Source organism: Nerophis ophidion, linkage group LG28 (genome assembly GCF_033978795.1).
Source record: "Nerophis ophidion isolate RoL-2023_Sa linkage group LG28, RoL_Noph_v1.0, whole genome shotgun sequence".
Lineage (NCBI taxonomy): Eukaryota > Metazoa > Chordata > Actinopteri > Syngnathiformes > Syngnathidae > Nerophis > Nerophis ophidion.
The window spans coordinates 24288882-24311022 of record NC_084638.1 but is presented as its reverse complement, the minus strand read 5'-3'; the positions used below and the strand labels follow the sequence as shown (position 1 = coordinate 24311022).

At 39.9% G+C, this 22141-nt stretch overlaps 2 protein-coding genes across 5 annotated transcripts in view; one reads left to right on the top strand and one right to left on the bottom strand.

The window, feature by feature from the left end:
- LOC133545526 (gastrula zinc finger protein XlCGF57.1-like) overlaps window positions 1-22141 on the bottom strand; it is a 403569-nt gene that overhangs the window by 207512 nt on the left and 173916 nt on the right. The gene's annotated exons all lie outside the window — the stretch shown is intronic.
- Window positions 1223-9378, top strand: LOC133545546 (major histocompatibility complex class I-related gene protein-like). The gene is made up of 7 exons (XM_061891251.1): window positions 1223-1401; window positions 2511-2777; window positions 2939-3217; window positions 4781-5089; window positions 5202-5303; window positions 5402-5419; window positions 7646-9378. Exons 1-7 carry the CDS (start codon window positions 1344-1346, stop codon window positions 7687-7689), a joined length of 1077 nt encoding a protein of 358 aa, XP_061747235.1. The 5' UTR covers window positions 1223-1343; the 3' UTR covers window positions 7690-9378.

The window sequence follows — 22141 nt, the reverse complement described above, 5'->3', positions numbered from 1 at the left end:
TTTTTACCTTTTAAATTCCTTCCTCTTCTTTCCTGACAATTTAAATCAATGTTCAAGTATATTCATTTTTTTATTGTAAAGAATAATAAATAAATTTTAATTTAATTCTTTATTATAGCTTCTGTGTTTTTAACGAAAAATATTTGTGAAATATTTCTTCAATCTTATTATGATTACAATTTAAAAAAAAATATTCTGCCAAATCTAGAAAATCTGTAGAATCAAATTTAAATCTTATTTCAAAGTCTTTTGAATTTCTTCTAAATGTTTTGTACTGGAAAATCTAAAATAAATAATGATTTGTCTTTGTTAGAAATATAGCTTGGTCCAATTTGTTATATATTCTAACAAAGTGCAGATTGGATTTTAACCTTTTTTAAAACATGTCATCAGAATTCAAAAATTAATCTTCATCAGGAAAAATTACTAATGATGTTCCTTAAATTATTTTTTTAATTTTTTCAAAATGATTCGAATTAGCCAGTTTTTCTCTTCTTTTTTTCCATTGAATTCTGAATTTTAAAGAGTCGAAATTAAAGAAACTATGTTTCAAAATAAAATTTTCTTTTTTTTCCCGTTTTCTCCTCTTTTAAACCGTTCAAGTAAGTGTTTTTTTCGTCATTTATTCTCTACAAAAAACCTTCCGTAAAAGGAAAAAAAATGTATGACGGAATGACGGACAGAAATAGTCATTTTTTATATATACATAGATTTATTAAAGGTAAATTGAGCAAATTGGCTATTTCTGGCAATTTCTTTAAGTGTGTATCAAACTGGTAGCCCTTTGCATTAATCAGTACCCAAGAAGTAGCTCTTGCTTTCAAAAAGGTTGGTGACCCCTGGCTTAGACGCTACAATATCACTTATGTAAATTGTTCATCTTGTTGTTGTGTATTGTTCCTATAAAGTTAGTGTGTGTATTATAATAAAGCTGCTTCAAAAAACATGACATCACCTCCGACACTTTTATTCTTGTAATGATGATGTGACTTTTATTGAGTTAATATTCATGTACACCCTGGACTCTGCCCGATTGTAGCTGAGATAGGCGTCAGCGCCCCCCGCGACCCCGAAAGGGAATAAGCGGTAGAAATGGATGGATGGATGGATGGATATTCATGTGTTAGCTGCAGTGGAGGAACTGCGTTGCTGTCAAATATTTGTATCCTCCTCCAGGAAGTGATTTCAAGTCACGTGATTTCCAGATTTGATATAAAAGCTGGTTTCCGCCTTGGCGTCCATTTCATGTTTACTCGTCAAGCATGTTGTCGTTGCCTTGCTTTTCTCTGAGGATTAAAACTAGAAACTTTTTTTTCTTGCCTTCCGCACTTTTGTGACATTTAATGATGAACTTGCTTTCCTTCTTCCTCCTAGTTGTACAAACACACAGCGTGACGCCTGGTAAGTCCACTTTCTTTACAAGTTTATACACCTCATTCCTACATGCTCATTTCATACAAAATACTCTCATTTATTTCTTCTCATTATTATTGACGCTCTTCTCTTCTCACCAACATCAATCAGTCAATAGTTTGCATCTTCATTTGTTGCTCAAACTTTTAACGAGTCAAACTTGTTCAAGTTGTCTCACTTTAACAGCAACATACATCCAACTTTTTACTTTAGCATTTCCGGAAACGTCGGTTTCACTTTTAAATAGGAAAATAACAATTAATCCAGGAAACAATCAGGAGTATCAGTTATAAGATGAGATGTAGATCAGAATAATTTAATGTACACAAAAATCACTCTTTTGGTGGGAATTATTCTGAAATAATGGATATAATTGACCCGAAAGGGACAAGCGGTAGAAAATGGATGGATGGATTGTTTGTTTATTGAGGTTCCCCATTAGCCGACGCACAAACGGCTAATGGGGATCCTCTTTTCAAAAGTTCAAAGTAAAATAATAATGCACAAATCCAGTTACAAATAAAATAAAGGAACAATAAAAATACAATTCTCAATATGATAAAATAAAATAATAGTATGCACATTAAATTACAATAAAAAGAAGGAAAACAACATGAAAGATTAACTCTTAAGTCTAAAAAGTGACTTTCCAAGTTTCTTAAATGCTTTTTTTTTACTGGTAATAGTCCTAATATGTAAATGAAGAGTATTATAATATTGTTGTTGTATTCCATTGTCAACATTCCATAAGGCGGTGCTATATTTCCATGCTTTGGCAGTGACATCACTAGTTTGAACTTCCCCTCACCTGGAAAAACAACTTTCACTTCTCTGCCGGCAATAATGTCATATATTTATTTGACACTTCCAGTTGTAGAAGGAAACAAGTCCAGTTCTTCATGTGTGTGGTCTTAAAGTGAGGTATAAATGTGAGATGCATGACATCAAAGACAAACGCTGTTATTGTCTCTTGGAACAGGAAGTGATTGTTTACTGTGAGAAGCAGCAGTGTTTGAAGTTGAAATGAAGACAGCATCATTTCAAATAGGAATTGTTCAACATGAAAGTCAAGAATCAAATGTTGTTTTGTCTTTCAGTGATTCACACGCTGCAGTATTTCCACACTGCATGCTTTCAAGTTCCAAACTTCCCAGAGTATGTGAGTGTTGGTTATGTTGATGAAGTTGAGGTGAGTTACTATGACAGCAACATCAGGAAAACAGAATCCAAACAGGACTGGATGAACAAAATCACAGCAGAGGATCCAAACTACTGGCAGATAGAAACAGAGTACAATGTTGTTGGTGAACATGTCTTCAAAGACAACATTGAAAAAGCCATGAAGCGTTTCAACCAAACTGGAGGTTTGTTTATGTTGAACTTTCTACTATTCTAATATATTTGATATTTTGATAGTGTATTAAAAACACACATTACCTTGTCTCTGTCCATCCCATAATAAGCTACAACAAAGACATGTTGTGTGTTAGTTTCACTCTGCTTTACAACACTTTGTGTCTCTCAGGTGTTCACACTATCCAGGTGATGTCAGGATGTGAATGGAATGATGAGACTGATGAAGTTAAAGGTTGGCAGCAGTTCGGTTATGATGGAGAAGATTTCATATCGTTGGACATGAAGACATGGACATGGACTGCAGCAAAACAACAAGCTTTCCCCACCAAACTCAAGTGGGACCAGGACATATTTCTACTAGACTACAATAAGTATTATTTCACTGAGCGTTGTCCTTCTTACTTGAAGAAGTATGTGGAGTATGGGAAGAAGGTCCTAATGAGAACAGGTAGAAGCACACCTTGTACTTTCACCTTTGAACATGTTAGCACTCCCCCTATAGGAACATTACTCACATTACACTCTCTCTCCATACTCTTTTCTCTTCACCTCCTTTTCTCTCCATCTTGACCTCCATTTTCTCCTCTTTCTTTCTTTACCTTCATTCCCTCCATCTTTCCCTTCATTCTCTCCCTTTTGCTCCATTTTTTACTTCTATTTTCTCCCTTTTTCTATATCTTTACCTTTATTCGCTCCTATTCTCTCCATCTTTACCTCCATTTCTAAATTTCTCTGCATCTTTCCCTTTTCTTTTTTTCTCTCCACCTTTAACTTTATGGTCTCCTTTTCTCTCCATCTTTACCATCATTCTCTCCTTTCCTCGCCATCTTTATGTCCATTCCCTCCATCTTTACCTTCATTTTCCTATTCCCTCCATCTTTGCCTCCATTTCTCCTTTTTCTGTATCTTTCCCTTTCTTTCCTTTTTTTCTATCCATCTTTAACTTTATATTCGCCTTTTTTCTCCATCTTTACCTCCATTTTCTCTGTTTATCTCTATATTTAACTTTATTGTCTCCTTTTCTCCATCTTTACCTCCATTTTCTCCTTCTCTCTCCTTTACCTTCATTCTCATTTTCTTTCCATCTTTACCTTCTTTCTCTCCTTTTGTCTTCATCTTTACCTTCTTTCTCTCATTTTCTATCTGTTTCCACCTTCGTTCTGTCCCTTTCTCCCCATTTTTACTTTTATTCTCAACTTTTCTCTGGATCTTTGTCAATTCTCTCCATCTTTACCTCCACACTCACCTTCTCTCCTTTTTCTCCATCATTACCTTATTTATGTCCTTTCATATCTGTTCACTTTCTTTCTCTCCTTTTCTATCCATCTTCCTCCTCCCCATTTTTACTTTTATTCTCAACTTTTCTCTCAATCTTCGTCAATTCTCTCCATCTTTACCTTCATGCTCACCTTCTCTCCTTTTTCTCCATTTTTACCTTCTTTCTCTCCTTTTCTCTTTAACTTCATTCTTGCCTTCTCTCTCCTTCTTTACCTCCACTCTCTCCTTTTCTCTCCATCTTTAACTCCATGTTCTTCTTCTCTCCATCTTTGCCTCCACTCTCTCCTTTTCTATCCATCTTTACCATCATTCTCCCTTATCTCCTTTTCTCTCTATCTTTACCTTGGTTCTCCCCTTTTCTCTTCATCATTACCTTCATTCTCTCCTTTTCTCTCCATCTTTAACTTCATTCTCACCTTTTCTCTCTTTTTACCTCCATTCTCTCCTTTTTTTGCCATCTTAACTTCATTTTCTCCTTTTTTACCTTCATTCGCTCCATCCTTACCTTCATTTGTTACATCCTTACCTTCATTCTCACCTTTTCTCTCCATCTTTACCCTCATACTCTCCTTTTTGCTCCATCTTTACCTCCATTGTTTCCTTTTTTCTCCATTTTTACCTTTTATTCGATTCTATTCTCTACATCTTTACCTCCCTTCTCTCCATTTATCTCCATCTTTACCTCCATCTTCTTTCCACGTCATCCTCCATTCCCACGTCACCTCCTGGGCAGAGCTTCCAAAGGTGTTCCTCCTCCAGAAGACGCCATCCTCTCCGGTCATCTGCATGGCGACAGGTTTCTACCCCGACCGAGCCGACTTGTTTTGGAGGAAAGATGGCGAGCAGATCTTCGAGGACGTGGAGCACGGAGAGCTGCTCCCCAACCACGACGGAACCTTCCAGATGTCGGTGGAGCTGAAAGTGGAGGTGACGGCCGAGGTGGAGGGCAAGTACGAGTGTGTGTTCCAGCTGTCTGGCGTCAAGGAGGACCTGGTCACCAAGCTGGAGAGAAGAAGCATCCTGAGCAATGCAAGCCATGAAGGTGAGAAAGACACATCTAGGACATGTTGAATAGTGTCAATGGAAGCACCTGATGTTCCTTCATGTGACTTATCAAGCAACTGTCAAACAAATCAATCATACCATACCAACAGGCAACGTGAGCGTCACTGCCACGCTGGCGGTCCTCGCTGTGGTGGTCCTCCTGGCGGCCCCCATCATCATCTTCATATTCAAGCGTCGCCCAAGCAGACAAGGTGAGGGACACAAATGTTTCCTCTTTCAGGAAGACGCCAACAAGTCTCTGCCGGCATTCATGAGATGTGAATTTCACCTGCTTTCTCTTTCATTTCAGCCCAATACCATCCAGCTGGTAAGTAAAACATCTTCTCTTTCTTGGAAAGCAGAACAATAAACAAAGCACACTTTGTAAGTTTACCCCCACAAAGACGATCATTTATGACTTATTCATCTTTGTTATACACCTTTTATGTCAGCTATATTCAATATAATATTGACTTTCTGTTTCTGTTAGCATCAACATTCTGGATTGTTGGTATCTTTGTAAGGGTCAACTTCCAAGCTTGCTGTTTTAAGCTGTGATGTAGACACCTGTTACAAGTTTAGCAGGGAAATAAAAGCTTCCCTCCATCAGGAGTAGCTTGATACTGGTGTAAGCGCACGCAATAGAAAGTATCACAGCCAACTTTTGATGAGTGCTCATGATCATGAACATCAAGGGCCTGATCTACTAAAGGTTTGTGTGTATTAAAACATGTGCAAACCTCATCTACTTAACTCCTGCGCAGAGTCTCTGAAATGAGCAAAATAGAGAGCGCAATCCATTTAGCGTGTCTGTCTTCATGTACAGTCGTCAAAAGTTTACATACACCTGTAAAGAACATCATGTCATGGCTGACTTCAGTTTCCAATCATTTCTACAACAATTATTTTTTGTGATGTAGTGATTGGAGCACATACTTGTTGGTCACAAAAAACATTCATGAAGTTCGCTTCTTTTATGAATTTATTATGGGTCTACTGAAAATGTGAGCAAATCTGCTGGGTCAAAAGTATACGTACAGCAATGGTAATATTTGCTTACATGTCTCTTGGCAAGTTTCACTGCAATAAGGTGCTTTTGGTAGCCATCCACAAGCTTCTGGTTGAATTTTTGACCACTCCTCTTGACAAAATTGGTGCAGTTCTGACATGGACTTGTTTCTTCAGCATTGTCCACACGTTTAAGTCAGGACTTTGGGAAGGCCATTCTAAAACCTTCATTCTAACACGATTTAGCCATTGCTTTACCACTTTTGACATGTGTTTGGGGTCATTGTCCAGTTGGAACACCCAACTCCGCCCAAGACCCAACCCCCTGGCTGATGGTTTTAGGTTGTCCAGAAAAATTTTGAGGTAATCCTCCTTTTTCATTGTCCCGTTTACTCTCTGTAAAGCACCAGTTCCATTGGCAGCAGAACAGGCCCAGAGCATAATACTTCCACCACTATGCTTGACGGTTGGCATGGTGTTCCTGGGATTAAAGGACTCACCTTTTCTCCTCCAAACATATTGCTGGGTATTGTGGCCAAACAGCTCAATTTTTGTTAAATCTGACCACAGAACTTTCCTCCAGAAAGTCTTATCTTTGTCCATGCGATGTCAGATTAAACAAAAAAGTGAGCTGTTTGGCCACAAAACCCAGCAATATGTTTGGAGGAGAAATTGTGAGGCCTTTTATCCCAGGAACACCATTCCTTCCGTCAAGCATGCTGGTGGTAGTATTATGCTCTGGGCCTGTTTTGCTGCCAATAAAACTGGTGATTTAAATGAGACAATGAAGAAGGAGGATTAGCTCCAAATTCCTCAGGACAAGCTAACATCATCAACCCGGAGGTTGGGTTTTGGGCGCAGTTGGGTGTTCCAACAGGACAATGACCCTAAACACATGTCAAAAGTGGTAAAGGAATGGTTAGAATTAAGGTTTTAGAATGGCCTTCCCAAAGTCCTTACTTAAACGTGTGGACAATGCTGAAGAAACAAGTCCATGTCAGGAAAAACAACAAATTTAGCTTAACTGCACCAATTTTGTCAAGAGGTGTGAAAAACCAAAAGCGCCTTATTGCAGTGAAACTTGCCAAGGGACATGTAAGCAAATATTAACATTGCTGTACGTATACTTTTGACCCAGCACATTTTCAGTAGACCCATAATAAATTCATAAAAGAAGCAAACTTCATGAATGTTTTTTGTGAGCAACAAGTATGTGCTCCAATCACTACATCACAAAAAAAAATAAGAGTCGTAGAAATGATTGGAAACTGAAGTCAGCCATGACATGATGTTCTTTACAAGTGTATGTAAACTTTTGACCATGACCGCACCTGACTAAGACACTGGAGGGCTGCTTGCACATGAGCCTTGAAGCCAAGCTGAACCTGTTTGGAGACTTAGTCTTAGACTAGTCAGGAAGTAGAAGAGCAGAATTCCCAGCTGAAAAGATGTGATATGAGTGAAGATGGACTTCCTTCACCAGAGTGAGGTGTGGGCTTAGCATGAGCAGCGTAAGCAGCTCACGGTGCGTTTTGTGCTCCGACAGCTGGTGACGGTGGTAACGAGCTCTCAGAGAGACGTGAAGGCTGAAGGCTGAGTGACACACAGCACAGTGAGGACTTTGCTTTTTCACGCACCTCCAAATGTTCTTCTGACTTTGTGTGAAGATGATGTTCACTCTGCCACATGCTAACATCTGCACCTGCTTTTGTTGGGAATGTGCTGAGTCGACTTCTTCCTCCAGGATGCTTTGTGCACTGGAACACCGAGAGATGTCTCCATCGCTGAGGGACCTCATCACACTTGGACTTTTCTTTCACATCTGCACTAATTGCTCCTCATCTTACACCATGTCTTCTTTGGCTGTTTATGGCTGAGAAAACACCTTCAATCTGCATTTGTCAACAATATTTTGTCAGATGTTGATCTTTGTGTCCATGTAGTTGTGATGTCATCATTTGGGGCTCATGTGTCATCACATTGACAAGGATTTCTTCTTTCCTTTTCAAACCAATAGACAGCTGCTTATCAGTGAATATCACCTTGTGTCACATCTCATCATTATTTTTAACAATATTTTGGAACAATAGTACCATTTTTAACTACTTTTGAATGTTAATGTTAATTGTTTTTGATGTAACATTTATGGGGATAGGTTGATTGGCAACACTAAATTGGCCCTAGTGTGTGAATGTGAGTGTGAATGTTGTCTGTCTATCTGTGTTGGCCCTGCGATAAGGTGGCGACTTGTCCAGGGTGTACCCCGCCTTCCGCCCGATTGTAGCTGAGATAGGCGCCAGCGCCCCCCGCGTCCCCGAAAGGGAATAAGCGGTAGAAAATGGATGGATAAAATTATGAGAACTGCTGTCCAGTTGTTTTATCTTCTTTTCTGATGACATTAGTCTCATTTGCAATGCAGTTGCACTTCCAAGACCATTAGATGGCAGCACTGTATAACTATTTATGCTATGTTGTCCAACTAGAAAGTAGATTTTTTATCAGGAAATTAATTTGTTAGGTTGCGCCCTACAAGGTGTCAATACTGTAAGAATAGTTCTCATTACACAAAACTGTAAAACTCTAACTATAATCTTAGTTGTTGTTTACTTTACCAAATTCCAAGGTGTTGAAATCGCCATGTAAATTCGCTCATGTAAATAGTAGCCTATCTTTGGCAAATCCTATGTAAATTAGCAATAAGCTAGCGCATTTTGGAAGAGTGTCGCATTACTTTACGTTTGCGCGGTTTTTTATTAAGCACTGTGTTGGTGTTGAAAATGGCAACATGACTTAGAGGGAGTTTGGCTGAGTCCGGCCTGAGTGCTGCTTGAGTGATTGTTTAAGTGAGCCCGTGTTTAGTCTGAAAGCAGACATGACCAGTCTGAAACCGGACATGACGTCACATGCAACAAAGGTATCCAATTATGGCACCGTTTGATTTTACATGAATTGATAGTACTGAGGGAATTCGGTAATCACCTACAAAAGTACTGAATTGGGTAGCCAACCCTACCAGTTAGTGTGACGGAGGGGGACAGTGACACAAGATTTTTATGACAAAGCGTTGACAATTATTTATATTTTTTGAAAATATTTGCTGTTTTTTCCATTCCTTTTTGCATAGTCCTATTTTTGCTTGATTGCCAAACATGCCGAGGATGTCATTTGGGAAGTAAACAAGGTAGGCCGTTCATATACTCTTGATATTCAGTGTTTTATGTGTACAATGTTTCATGTACATTCTGGGGGTTTTATTCAGTAAAAACTTGTCAAATACAATTCTGTTTTGGAGATGGTTTGTCATTACACTCATGATAACACTTTCAGCTTGCAGTCATGCAAAACAAGTATTAGATTATCTTAAGCCTTTACTTTGTCCGAAAAGTGACAATCAAAACGAGTTTGTCAAATGTCAACAGAAAGAATGAATGAAAGAGCTCTTTATTAAAACACAATATTTTATGTAAATGACTGCAAATGAAAAAAAAATAAAATAACACAATTCACCTGTTCTTCTGTTGATGCTAGTAGTGGAATGGTATACACATCTGCTGTGTGTGACAGTGGGTGTGATGGGAAGGTAAACATTGATCTGAATCATCATGATTGTTGTGCTGTGGCGACCTCTCATGTGAAAAAAATGAAAGACATTTCCTGATTTAATTCTGTTAATTGTGTTATTTTGCACTCCAACATTATTTGGTCATGTTTTTATTACAATGGGATCTTATTACTCCAAGACATGTGTCTAATTAAATACAGGTTTCAGTCAAATAGTAAAACATGTTTTTCACATTGTCACATCGATGACATCTATTAAACAAGACAAGAAGCAAGGAAATAAACAGACAGAATTAAATTTTGCTCAGTTTGAGGAGAAACATGTCGACCTGTAACCTCTTACAGTGTCACCCACGCTCTCACGGAAAAAGGTTCACGTCTCCTCTTTTATTTAGATGTTCCCTGTTTACATAACAGCTGTTTCTAAAGGAATGGGGGTATGTAAACAGCCATTGTTTTCGGTCACATTAACACAAAAGAAAAAGATGCCTCGGGTTTGGACTGGTCCTGGATCGAGCTTGGGCAAGTTTTGGATCACAATAGCTAACCCCTCCTGTCTCCTCCCATCGCACACAGCTAAATTTTCCAAGCCAAAGACAGCTTCCGTCTGTTCACTGGGAACTCAGACAACAGAAAGTTTTTTGATAATTTACAAAAAAAAATTCTGACACACATAAATAAAGAAGGCAAAAACAAGCAAACAAACAGACAAATCACCATGCCAGTAGAGATGAAGACAATCGGGTTAGTCCTATCAACAAAATGTCTCCTACTTATTTTTTCAGAGAGTTGTCAAGCCTACGTGTGATGGATATGGCCTGCCAGTTAGCTCGCCCAAAGCTGATGAGCAAGTCACATTCAGGCCGCATTTCGTTGAGACAGAAGTTCCACTTAATAAAATTACATTCCAATCGGAATCAGGACTACTTCCTGATGTGGCCTCAATCTGATGCCAAAAGATCAGATTAGAAGGACTTTGGAGAGTTTGGACTGTCACAAAAAATCAGATCTTTGTCACTTGAGGGCAAAAAATAATCAGATTTGGTGTGCAGTGTAAACGCGTCTATAAGACCTGCTCAGTGGTCTTGTGGTTAGAGTGTCCGCCCTGAGACTGGAAGGTGGAGAGTTCAAACCCTGGGCGAGTCGTACCAAAGACTTAAAAAATGAGAGCCATTACCTCCCTGCTTGGCACTCAGCATCAAGGGTTGGAATTGGGGGTTAAATCACCAAAATGATTCCTGAGTGCGGCCACCGCTGCTGCTCACTGCTCCCCTCACCTCCCAGGGGCTGAACATGGTGATGGGTCAAATGCAGAGGATGAATTCACCACACCGAGTGTGTGTGTGACTATCGTTGGGACTTAAACTTAAAAAATGATAAAAAATATATATTTTAATGACTCACTCATTAATCACATCAAGGATTGTTTGTTACATTTGTTTACCTTCATAAATCATGTGCTGTGTGTTGATAATTGAAAATATGAAATGAAGAGAAACATTTTAATTGTTTCATCTTTTATTTAGGCATAAGGCATTTCAAGAAATACAATATTAATAACTATATATGTATATGTCAATAAGAATGTAAGATGGGGGTGCTAATGCACAATCTTATGTATGCACTCTTTTATTATAAACAGGAGGCTGCAACAACAATGCCAACATTGTTGGGGCTTGTCCTCCTAGGGGTTCTTCGGAGCACCAAGCACCGACATGAGAGCCTGTTTCAGGGTTACAATATTGTTTTATTCTTCAATAAGTCTCTCAGTTGCTTTCCAGCAATTGTATTTCCAGCCTCAATCCCGTCTCTCCTCCTGGCTGCTGCTTATAACAGAGCGACAGGTGATTAGATAACAAAGCCCAGGTGAGCCATCTACGCACCTGTCGCTGATTTCGAAGCCGGTACTGGCACATCCCAGTTGGCTGCAAGCCCGCAGGCCACGCCCCCTCCACAGTTAGCTTCAGAATAACAAAGTTATTACAAAGAATAAGAAACCTATTATACTCTAGAAATGTTGGTCGTACTTAAAAATGCACGTGTTTTGTTGTGTTCAGTGTTAAAAAAAAAATTATATGGCTCTTACGGAAATATATTTTAAAATATTTGGCTTTTTGGCTCTCTCAGCCAAAAAGGTTCCCGACCCCTGCGTTAACTAGATGAAGGAATTGTGCTGACAAACTGCTCAGCAGAGACTTTAGAAATCTAGTGGGTAACTCATCAAGGTGTGTATGTTAATGTTAGATATGTGCCGTCTCCAAGCAGAAGAACATATCTCACCTTGGCTCTTGGCACAGTTGTTGTGTCCATCTGACGCTTTGTGCTGACTTCACCCATTTTAGACTTTTCTTTCTGTTTGTGATAGTCACATTTGGCAGTTAGATTCCAAGCCAGGGTTGGATCAGGAAGTAAAAACTAAAGCTGAAACAATTCATGTGAATGAATCGCTGTGGCCAAACTACTAAAAGTGGGAGGAGAGGAAAAGCGTGAGGCTGAATCTTCTGGTGGCAAAGCATCCAAGAAAAGGAAAGTGAAATGTGAAATCAGACACGGTAAAGCCAAACATTGACTGGACGCTTGTTTCAAGCCGCTTAAAGGCCTACTGAAAGCCACTACTAGCCACCACGCAGTCTGATAGTTTATATATCAATGATGAAATATTAACATTGCAACACATGCCAATACGGCCTTTTTAGTTTACTAAATTGCAATTTTAAATTTCCCGTGAAGTATCCTGTTGAAAACGTTGCGGTATGATGGCGCGTATGATGAGGCGTGCGCGTGACGTCACGGATTGTAGCGGACATGTTGTTCCAGCCCCGATCCCAGCTATAAGTCGTCTGCTTTAATCGCATAATTACACAGTATTCTGGACATCTGTGTTGCTGAATCTTTTGCAATTTGTTCAATTAATAATGGAGACGTCAAAGAAGAAAGATGTAGGTGGGAAGCGGTGTATTGCGGCTGCCTTTAACAAGACAAACACAGCCGGTGTTTCCTTGTTTACATTCCCGAAAGATGACGTTGAAGCTTTACTATGAAACAGAGCGGTCAAGCAAACACTGTTCCCTAACACATGTCAAACGGCAGGTTTCGGGGAGTAAATTGTGGTAATAAGTTGGCTCTTACCGTAGACATGAGCGGAGAGCATGCGTCATTCCTCCTGCACCTGTCAAAGAGGCAGCTGCGGACTCTCTTGCCTCCTCCGACCGGCCGCCCCCGAACGTGGGATGCTTCCACCGTGGAGGAGGGGGGAAAAAAAGCTCAGCCTGGCCCTAATGGCTGCCTTCGCTTCGCCTCGTCGAGAAACGTGGCTTCCCTCAGAGATACTGGCGGTCACCACACCCGTGGCCACACCCTTCCGACTTTCAGGTACCATATAATTTCATTAGAACACTAGTAACGCTCTCAACTGCTCAGTGGAATCTCAGAGAGCTGAAAGTTTTTTGATAATTTACACACAATTTTTCTATTAGTAACACAATAAGCAAATAAGGGATTTGCCAGAATTATCCTAGTAAATGTGTCTAATAACATCTGATCCGCTCCCACTGCCCTCGCCTTTTTTTTCTTTTTTTTTCCTAATCCTTCACTCTAACTTTCCTCATCCACAAATCTTTCATCCTCGCTCAAATTAATGGGGAAATTGTCGCTTTCTCGGTCTGAATCATTCTAACTGTTGGTGGCCATGATTGTAAACAATGTGAGGAGCTCCACAACCCGTGACGTCACGCGCACATTGTCTGCTACTTCCAGTACAGGCAGGGCTTTTTTATTAGCGACCAAAAGTTGCGAACTTTATCGTCAATGTTCTCTACTAAATACTTTTAGCAAATATCTGGCAATATCGCGAAATGATAAAGTATGACACATAGAATGGAGCTGCTATCCCCGTTTAAATAAGAACATCTCATTTTAGTAAGCCTTTAAGAGCAGTGACCATCATGAAAGATAAAGATGGTACATTTCAACATGATAAGATCTGCTGCTATGAATATTACTGAGTTACCTGTTACATCTCAGGACAACAGGTGTGTACTTGTGGTCAAAGACTACTTTACACCAGGGGCGTTGCCAGACAGATTTCACTGGGGCATGTGCCCCACTGTTGATCTGCAGTGCCCCAGTAAAAATTTCACCAATAAAACAAAACGCTTCAGAGTTTTAAGTCTACATAACATAGACAACAGCGCACATACTACTTAGTATGGTAATTGATTGCTACTGTATTCACTCCACGTAACAATGAGCACATGGCTAATTAATATGGTAATTTATTCACGTGTGGATCGAGACTTCAGTTGAGAGAGAGAGAAAGAGGGGATGCGAATCAATGCTGAGGTAGGTAACGTTAGCCAACAACAATTTGTTAATTATATTATTTTGATTTTGATTTGACTCAAACTGTAACTCCTAGATGGATATCAGAAAGTTATTGGCCCGTAGCAGGGAAGAAGCAGCGAGGAATGAGAGATGTAAGTGAAGTCCTAGCTAGCTAGGCAACATCATTGTCTTAAGTTGATGCTAAGTTAGCTAACGTTCTTCCTTGTATCAAGACAAACATATTCATTTGCTGTACGAGCTGTCGGGGGAATTCCCAATGAACATGAAACATAATGTTGGTTATTGTCTGCTGCTTCTGCATCAATGATGATTTGGAGTAAGCATGTGTGAGTTGAGTGCTTCTCAAATGCTTTATCTTCAGGAAGAAAAACATTTTTCCATATCATCAAGTCGTGAGCCACATTTTTAAATCATTCAAGTTTATTTCACAGAAAAATAGCACAGTAGACTTGTCTTGTTAATCGGTGCGACTTTGACTAAAATAATCTTGTTTTGTCACCAGAAAAATGGCTACAGCTAAAGCATCTGGTTTTGTTTCCAGAAAAAATAGTAACATTTCTGTATTTGTTTTCAGAAAGATGGCTGAAAATATCGGGTTCTGTTGCCCCATTTAGATTTTTAAAAAATATATTTCCATGTCTGTCCTGATTCCTCCTCCAACTTGTTAGTCGCTTTGCCTTTTGCTAAAATACTCACTAATAGTCGCTAGAAAAATGGCTAAATATATCTGGTTTTGTTGCCACAATTAGATTTTTTCTCCATAAACTTTTTTTTTTTCATGCACACATCTGACTGAAGATGACACACAATCCACTTTTATGTCAGGAGCCAGCAGTTGGGAACCACTGGTCAACTGTATAACAGTTACTGTAATATTTCCATGTCTGTCCAGAGTGATTGACCACTTTGCAAAAATGTTACAGTTTACTTCTCAGAAAATGATTCCCTGAACAGACACACAACAGTTGTTCATTTATTCTACTACTGTGGCTTTATTGTTTTGTGTATATTTTATAGTTTTGTGTATCTGAAATAGGATTCGCCACATTGCCATCAATGGAAATTAAATAATATAAAAGAACCCAGAGATGTAGGGGTGCTTTATTTTTTGTTTGACTTTTGTAGATTTTAAATTTGCAGATGATTACTGCAATATATATTTCAAAAAGATTCATTGCTCTTCCTTTTTGTTTTAACCAGTAGCAGTTTAGAAGTCTGGAGTAAAAAAGTGCACAAGTAGGTCAAATGCATGAGTTAATTTCAGTTGGTTCATCAAAGATCCATACAACATCATCTGATAGGATTTCATAGTTTAAAGCACTATTTATGTCTTTTTTATGATAAATAAGTGCTAAAAATGTTTTTGCTTGCGCGCTTTGGACGCTCACATGAATTACTTGTGCCCCAGGTGTGCCCCAGTACAGTATTAGGTCTAGTGACGCCCCTGCTCCACGGGTTTGTTGACGCCAGTGTCTCAGGGAAGTCGACGGCAGCTTTATGGACGGCCCAAGCTCAGCTTTTCTCCGGTAAGAACTGACTTTTTAACCACAATTTTCCCACCGAAACCTGCTGGTTGACATGTAGTCGGGATCCATGTCCGCTGTGATCCATACTAAAGTTTCAACTCCGTGAATTTTAAACAAAGAATCACCGTGTGTTTGTGTGGCTAAAGGCTAAAGCTTCCCAACTTCGTCTTTCAACTTTGACTTTTCCAATATTAATTAAACAAATTGCAAAAAAATTTTGCAACACAGATGTCCAAAATACTGTGTAATTATGCCGTTAAAGCAAACGACTTTTAGCTGTGTGTGTGTGCTGCTCTCATACTTCCTAAAAACCTGCGACGTCTTGCGTACACGTCATCATTACACGACGTTTTCAAGACGAAACTCCCGGGAGATCTTAAATTGTAATTTAGTAAATTAAAAAGGCCGTATTGGCATGTGTTGCAATGTTAATATTTCATCATTGATATATAAACTATCAGACTGCGTGGTGGGTAATAGTGGGTTTCAGTCGGCCTTTAAAAAATATTTTTTAAAGTTTTTTTTTTTTTTTTTTTTGTTGTTTTTTTTTACATTAAAAGTCTCTGTACCTCTAACAACACAAAAGCTGTGAAAACGATGATGCTGTGTTCCAAATTTAAGTTATTTACTTAATCTGAATGAGTCTATGGCCTTGCACTTTGTTTATTATATAATATATATATATATATACCTGTATATATATATATATGTAATGTTTTATACTGTTGTTGGACTTATTTTGATTAATGTTTCTCAACTGTTTGTAAATGTTGAAATTCATAAATAAACATTAAAAAAAAAAATGTACGAGTTCAAATATGTTTTGTTTGTGTCCTGTAGACATCCATCAGCTGATTGAAAACCAAGAAGAATGTCTCCCTCATCTGCAGGGGGACAGTTTCACTTTAGAGAATCCACAGCCCTCACATTTTAAAGAGGAAGAGGAGGGAGAGTGTCTTGTAGGGCGGGAGGAGGCTGATCTCAGCAAGTTTCCACTGACTGTTGTCTCTGTGAAGACTGAAGAGCATGAAGACAAACCACCTGAGTCCTCACAGCTTCATCACAGTCCAAGTAAGCACAACATCCACATATCATTTTATTCTCAGGGCATTCAATCCATCACAACTGGACTCTTCACTTTGTCTTACAAGACCTTTGTCCTCTCATCCAAGTAGGCTTCATCACTTCATGCTCATAGACTTCAAGTCTTAAATCCAATCATTGGAATTTAGAGGGAAACTGCACTATGTGGGGAACTTTTTTCTATCGTTCACAAAACATGAAGATGGATATATATATTTTTTAAATTACATTCTAATCATTATTGTAAATAAAAGTCCACTTGCAATGGCGCCAGTGGGAGGTCCTCTATAACCTTCCAAAAAGCGCCAACAATACTCCATTTGCATTTTGTGGCTTGAATACCAAGCAAGTATTAGTGATATTGTTATTATAAGTGCTAACGCAGACAAACTATTTATAGCTTGTGTGTCTATGTTGACATCACCGGCTGGTGAGCTCCTTCCTCACCTCGGTGCTGGTGAAAGATTATTCCAGATCATGAATCGTGCTTCTCACCTGGATAGTAGAAGGATGAGGACGTACTCTGACAAGTTGGTACCCTTTGACAGCCAATTTAGAACCGGCAATGGCGAACGACACAAAAAGATGCTTAGCTTCACCCGCCTTTTCCGTGCGACGATTATGAGTCATTCTTTATCTAAACGGGAATATAACTGAATTTTATCAGTCTGTGTCATAGTGACAGCAGACTTTGTACAGTATGTGATGTTTTATTATGTTTGTTGGCTCTCAGGAAGTCTGCAGTGTTTAATATTCAGTGATGTTGTTAAAAAAAAAAACCAAATGTGATGTGTTTTTTTAAATTGATGCTCTAATGAGCAAAAATAGGTATATATTACATCTTTTTAAAAATGTACCTGTTACTAAATGACATATAAACCTACTGCATGTACATAAAACCTTAATAGAGGTGTTTGGATGCTTTTTAAGTTCTTTGTAGGCAGAATACAGCGACTCTAATAGCCTCTATTGTAAGCAGACTTTTGATCACATTTATTTACTATTTAGAATGGATTAAAAGGAATAAACATATGTGTTCCTGATAGATTCCGTTTAAGTGGCGTGAAGTATATTTATTTAGCGCTTTTCTCTAGTGACTCAGAGCGCTTTACAGAGTGAAACTAATGATCTAAGTTACATTTAAACCAGTGTGGGTGGCACTGGGAGCAGGTGGGTAAAGTACCTTGCCCAAGGACACAACGGCAATGACTAGGATCAAACCTGGAACCGTCGAGTTGCTGGCACGGCCTCTCTACCAACCGACCCACGCTGGCCTTAGAATGTATTAAAGTCTATCAAAATCGTAAATGCATCCTAGAAATGTTTCAATAATTCTATTAACAAAATTTTTATTTAAAACTTTATAATGTAACGTGTTTCTATCTACACTTCTGTTAAAATGTAACAATCCCTTATTCTTCTCTTTTGTTAAAATGTAATAATCACTTGTTTTGTTTGATACTTTAAATTTAAGAGCTTTAGCAGGATTTCTGTGGATCATTAAAAATCATTAAAAGTCATTCAATGGACATTGCCTAAATTATGGCCTTAAATGGTATTAAAAAGCATTAAATACGATGTCCAGGGTTTTGGGTTGTTTCTTCGACACTGAGGGAATTTGGAACGAGCCAGGCGTGAACGTGAGTACATATTTATTTAACACTATAATTGAAAAAAAAAGGTAAACAAAGGGCGCACACATATGGCGGAGAACAAACTAAACTACAAAAACAAAGGACTCGAACAAAGGCTGTAAACTATAAACGTGAAACAAAAACACTTGCACAGTGGCATGAAAAAACAAAACTTGCACTGTAGCATAAACAACAAAAACTTACGTGGTGTGGACAGCATAGTAAACCGAATAGCATGGCAGGAAGATAGATGAGGGATATGCGGGATCTGAAGGTAGGTGAAGTTGCCAGGACAAAGACAGAAAAAGAATGGCTTAAATAATGACTATGATAATTAGAAACAGGTGTGAGGGCTGAGGTCAAGGGCGTGACTTGAGGGCAAGGTGAAAAATCAAAGAGTTGGCATGGAGACAAAAAGAAAACAGGAAGTGCAAAACAGAACTGAGTGTCCAAAAAACAAAACATAACATGACCAAATCAAAACATGATCTATAGGCGTGACACAGAGGCATTAATATATTCATGCAATCATGGGCCGGGACCGGTATAAATGAAAATAAACCTAGCAACTTAGTTCTTATCGTCATCAATACATTACTATGTCTTTGTGTTTTATTCTTGGTCTGGATTTTAAACTGATAGGACTCCTTCTGGCTCATAGGACTCCGGAGGCAGTGGACAGGTACCGACAGGCCAAGCGGTGTGCAGCTTCAGCGGTCGCGGAGGCAAAAACTCGGACATGGGAGGAGTTCGGGGAAGCCATGGAAAACGACTTCCGGACGGCTTCGAAGCGATTCTGGACCACCATACGCCGCCTCAGGAAGGGGACACAGTGCACTATCAACACCGTGTATGGTGCGGATGGTGTTCTGCTGACCTCAACTGCGGATGTTGTGGATAGGTGGAAGGAATACTTCGAAGACCTCCTCAATCCCACCAACACTTCTTCCTATGAGGAAGCAGTGCCTGGGGAATCTGTGGTGGACTCTCTTATTTCTGGGGCTGAGGTCGCTGAGGTAGTTAAAAAGCTCCTCGGCGGCAAGGCCCCAGGGGTGGACGAGATCCGCCCGGAGTTCTTTAAGGCTCTGGATGCTGTGGGGCTGTGTTGGTTGACAAGACTTTGCAGCATCGCGTGGACATCGGGGGCGGTACCTCTGGATTGGCAGACCGGGGTGGTGGTTCCTCTCTTTAAGAAGGGGGACCGGAGGGTGTGTTCCAACTATCGTGGGATCACACTCCTCAGCCTTCCCGGTAAGGTTTATTCAGGTGTACTGGAGAGGAGGCTACGCCGGATAGTCGAACCTCGGATTCAGGAGGTACAGTGTGGTTTTCGTCCTGGTCGTGGAACTGTGGACCAGCTCTATACTCTTGGCAGGGTTCTTGAGGGTGCAGGGGAGTTTGCCCAACCAGTCTACATGTGCTTTGTGGACTTGGAGAAGGCATTCGACCGTGTCCCTCGGGAAGTCATGTGGGGAGTGCTCAGAGAGTATGGGGTATCGGACAGTCTTATTGTGGCGGTCCGCTCCCTGTACGATCAGTGCCAGAGCTTGGTCCGCATTGCCGGCAGTAAGTCGAACACATTTCCAGTGAGGGTTGGACTCCGCCAAGGCTGTCCTTTGTCACCGATTCTGTTCATAACTTTTATGGACAGAATTTCTAGGCGCAGTCAAGGCGTTGAGGGGTTCCGGTTTGGTAACCGCAGGATTAGGTCTCTGCTTTTTGCAGATGATGTGGTCCTGATGGCTTCATCTGACCGGGATCTTCAGCTCTCGCTGGATCGGTTCGCAGCCGAGTGTGAAGCAACCGGAATGAGAATCAGCACCTCCAAGTCCGAGTCCATGGTTTTCGCCCGGAAAAGGGTCGAATGCCATCTCCGGGTTGGGGAGGAGACCCTGCCCCAAGTGGAGGAGTTCAAATACCTAGGAGTCTTGTTCACGAGTGAGGGAAGAATGGATCATGAGATCGACAGGCGGCTCGGTGCGGCATCTTCAGTAATGCGGACGTTGTACCGATCCGTTGTGGTGAAGAAGGAGCTGAGCCGGAAGGCAAAGCTCTCAATTTACCGGTCGATCTACGTTCCCATCCTTACCTATGGTCATGAGCTTTGGGTCATGTCCGAAAGGATAAGATCACGGGTACAAGCGGCCGAAATGAGTTTCCTCCACCGTGTGGCGGGGCTCTCCCTTAGAGATAGGGTGAGAAGCTCTGCCATCCGGGAGGAACTCAAAGTAAAGCCGCTGCTCCTTCACATGGAGAGGAGCCAGATGAGGTGGTTCGGGCATCTGGTCAGGATGCCACCCGAACGCCTCCCTAGGGAGGTGTTTAGGGCACGTCCAACCGGTAGGAGGCCACGGGGAAGACCCAGGACACGTTGGGAAGACTATGTCTCCCGGCTGGCCTGGGAACGCCTCGGGATCCCCCGGGAAGAGCTAGACGAAGTGGCTGGAGAGAGGGAAGTCTGGGTTTCCCTGCTTAGGCTGCTGCCCCCGCGACCCGACCTCGGATAAGCGGAAGATGATGGATGGATGGATGAATGGATGGCTCAGTGCTATGTAGTATTGATTCTTACAAAATATTTTCGGGGCTTTTGTCGGAGCTCTACATGCGGATAGAAATGTTCCTCTTTTTTGTGAATGTTCCTCCTCTTTTGTCAAAGGGTGCTCACATGCCTGTGCTTCCTTTGTGGAGAAAGGAGGTAGGGCGGAAATCTCAATAAGAAATAGTTTAAAAAAAACACATTTAAAGCAAATATAAGTACAGGTTTGACAGTTTATACTTAATTGTACATTTCATAAATAATATTGAGACATATAAAGTAATAACTTTTTCGTGATAGTCAATGTTATGTATAATTTTAATATGAAAAAATCTCTCCTAATCTGTTATTTGTTATTGTTGACTAAGTGAGTTGTCTTTTTCCCTGCAGTCAAGATGATTTCATCTTCAGTACTGGTGCAGTTCCTTTGTCTTTGATGTGAAATGTTTTTGTTAAGGAGTACTGTACAGAACAATTATAGATATAGTCAATTTTGGTCATGGTAGATTTATTTTCATTATTGGTACCGTCCATCATAGAGTGAGGAGAACAAATCATTTATACACTGCTGATTTTGTAGTTCGAGGTCTGTTACTTATATTATTATTTTTATTAATATCATTATAGGCACACTTCAATTGTAAGTGATAGAATCCAAAACAAAAATCCGTAAAATCCCATTGTATGAATTTTTTAAAACGAATTCATTGGCATCTTATTGCATGAAATCCATATTTGATACTTCAGCTAAGTAGAGGTTACTAGGTGATCAATTGCATGGAGAAAAAAAAAAGCAAGTTACCTGAAAATAATACAATGTCATTTTTTGTTTTAGATTTGACAGAACCGCCAATTTTTTTGTAGTTCAGTATTTCTCATCTCTTTTGATGTTGTATCTACATATATGGACAATTTGGGTTTATAGAATTGTAATCCATGGTTCAATGAAATTTCATGATAGGTTTACCAGAGAGGGAACCATTGGTCCATCCTCCTACAGCGGCAATACAGCCATCCCATCACCGTATGGCCTCCACATCAATTGTCCATTTCCGTACGGAGGCCATATATTTAGCTTATCACCATATGGTAGGCGTGTCCAAAGTGCGGCCGGGGGGCCATTTGGGGCCCCCAGGTCATTCTTTAACGGCACATTTTAAAAATACAATTGAAAAAAATAAAAAGTGGTATAAAAGCGCAAACAGGTGAAATGTAAAAAGAAAATGTTGCAATGCTTTAATAACACAAAGCTGCCATGCAGGCTGTTTCTTTCTTTAAAAAAGAATGAATCACAATCAATGTCATTTTGAATTATTGACCTATTCAAGGCTTCAATGACGTCACATTAAATATTCCAC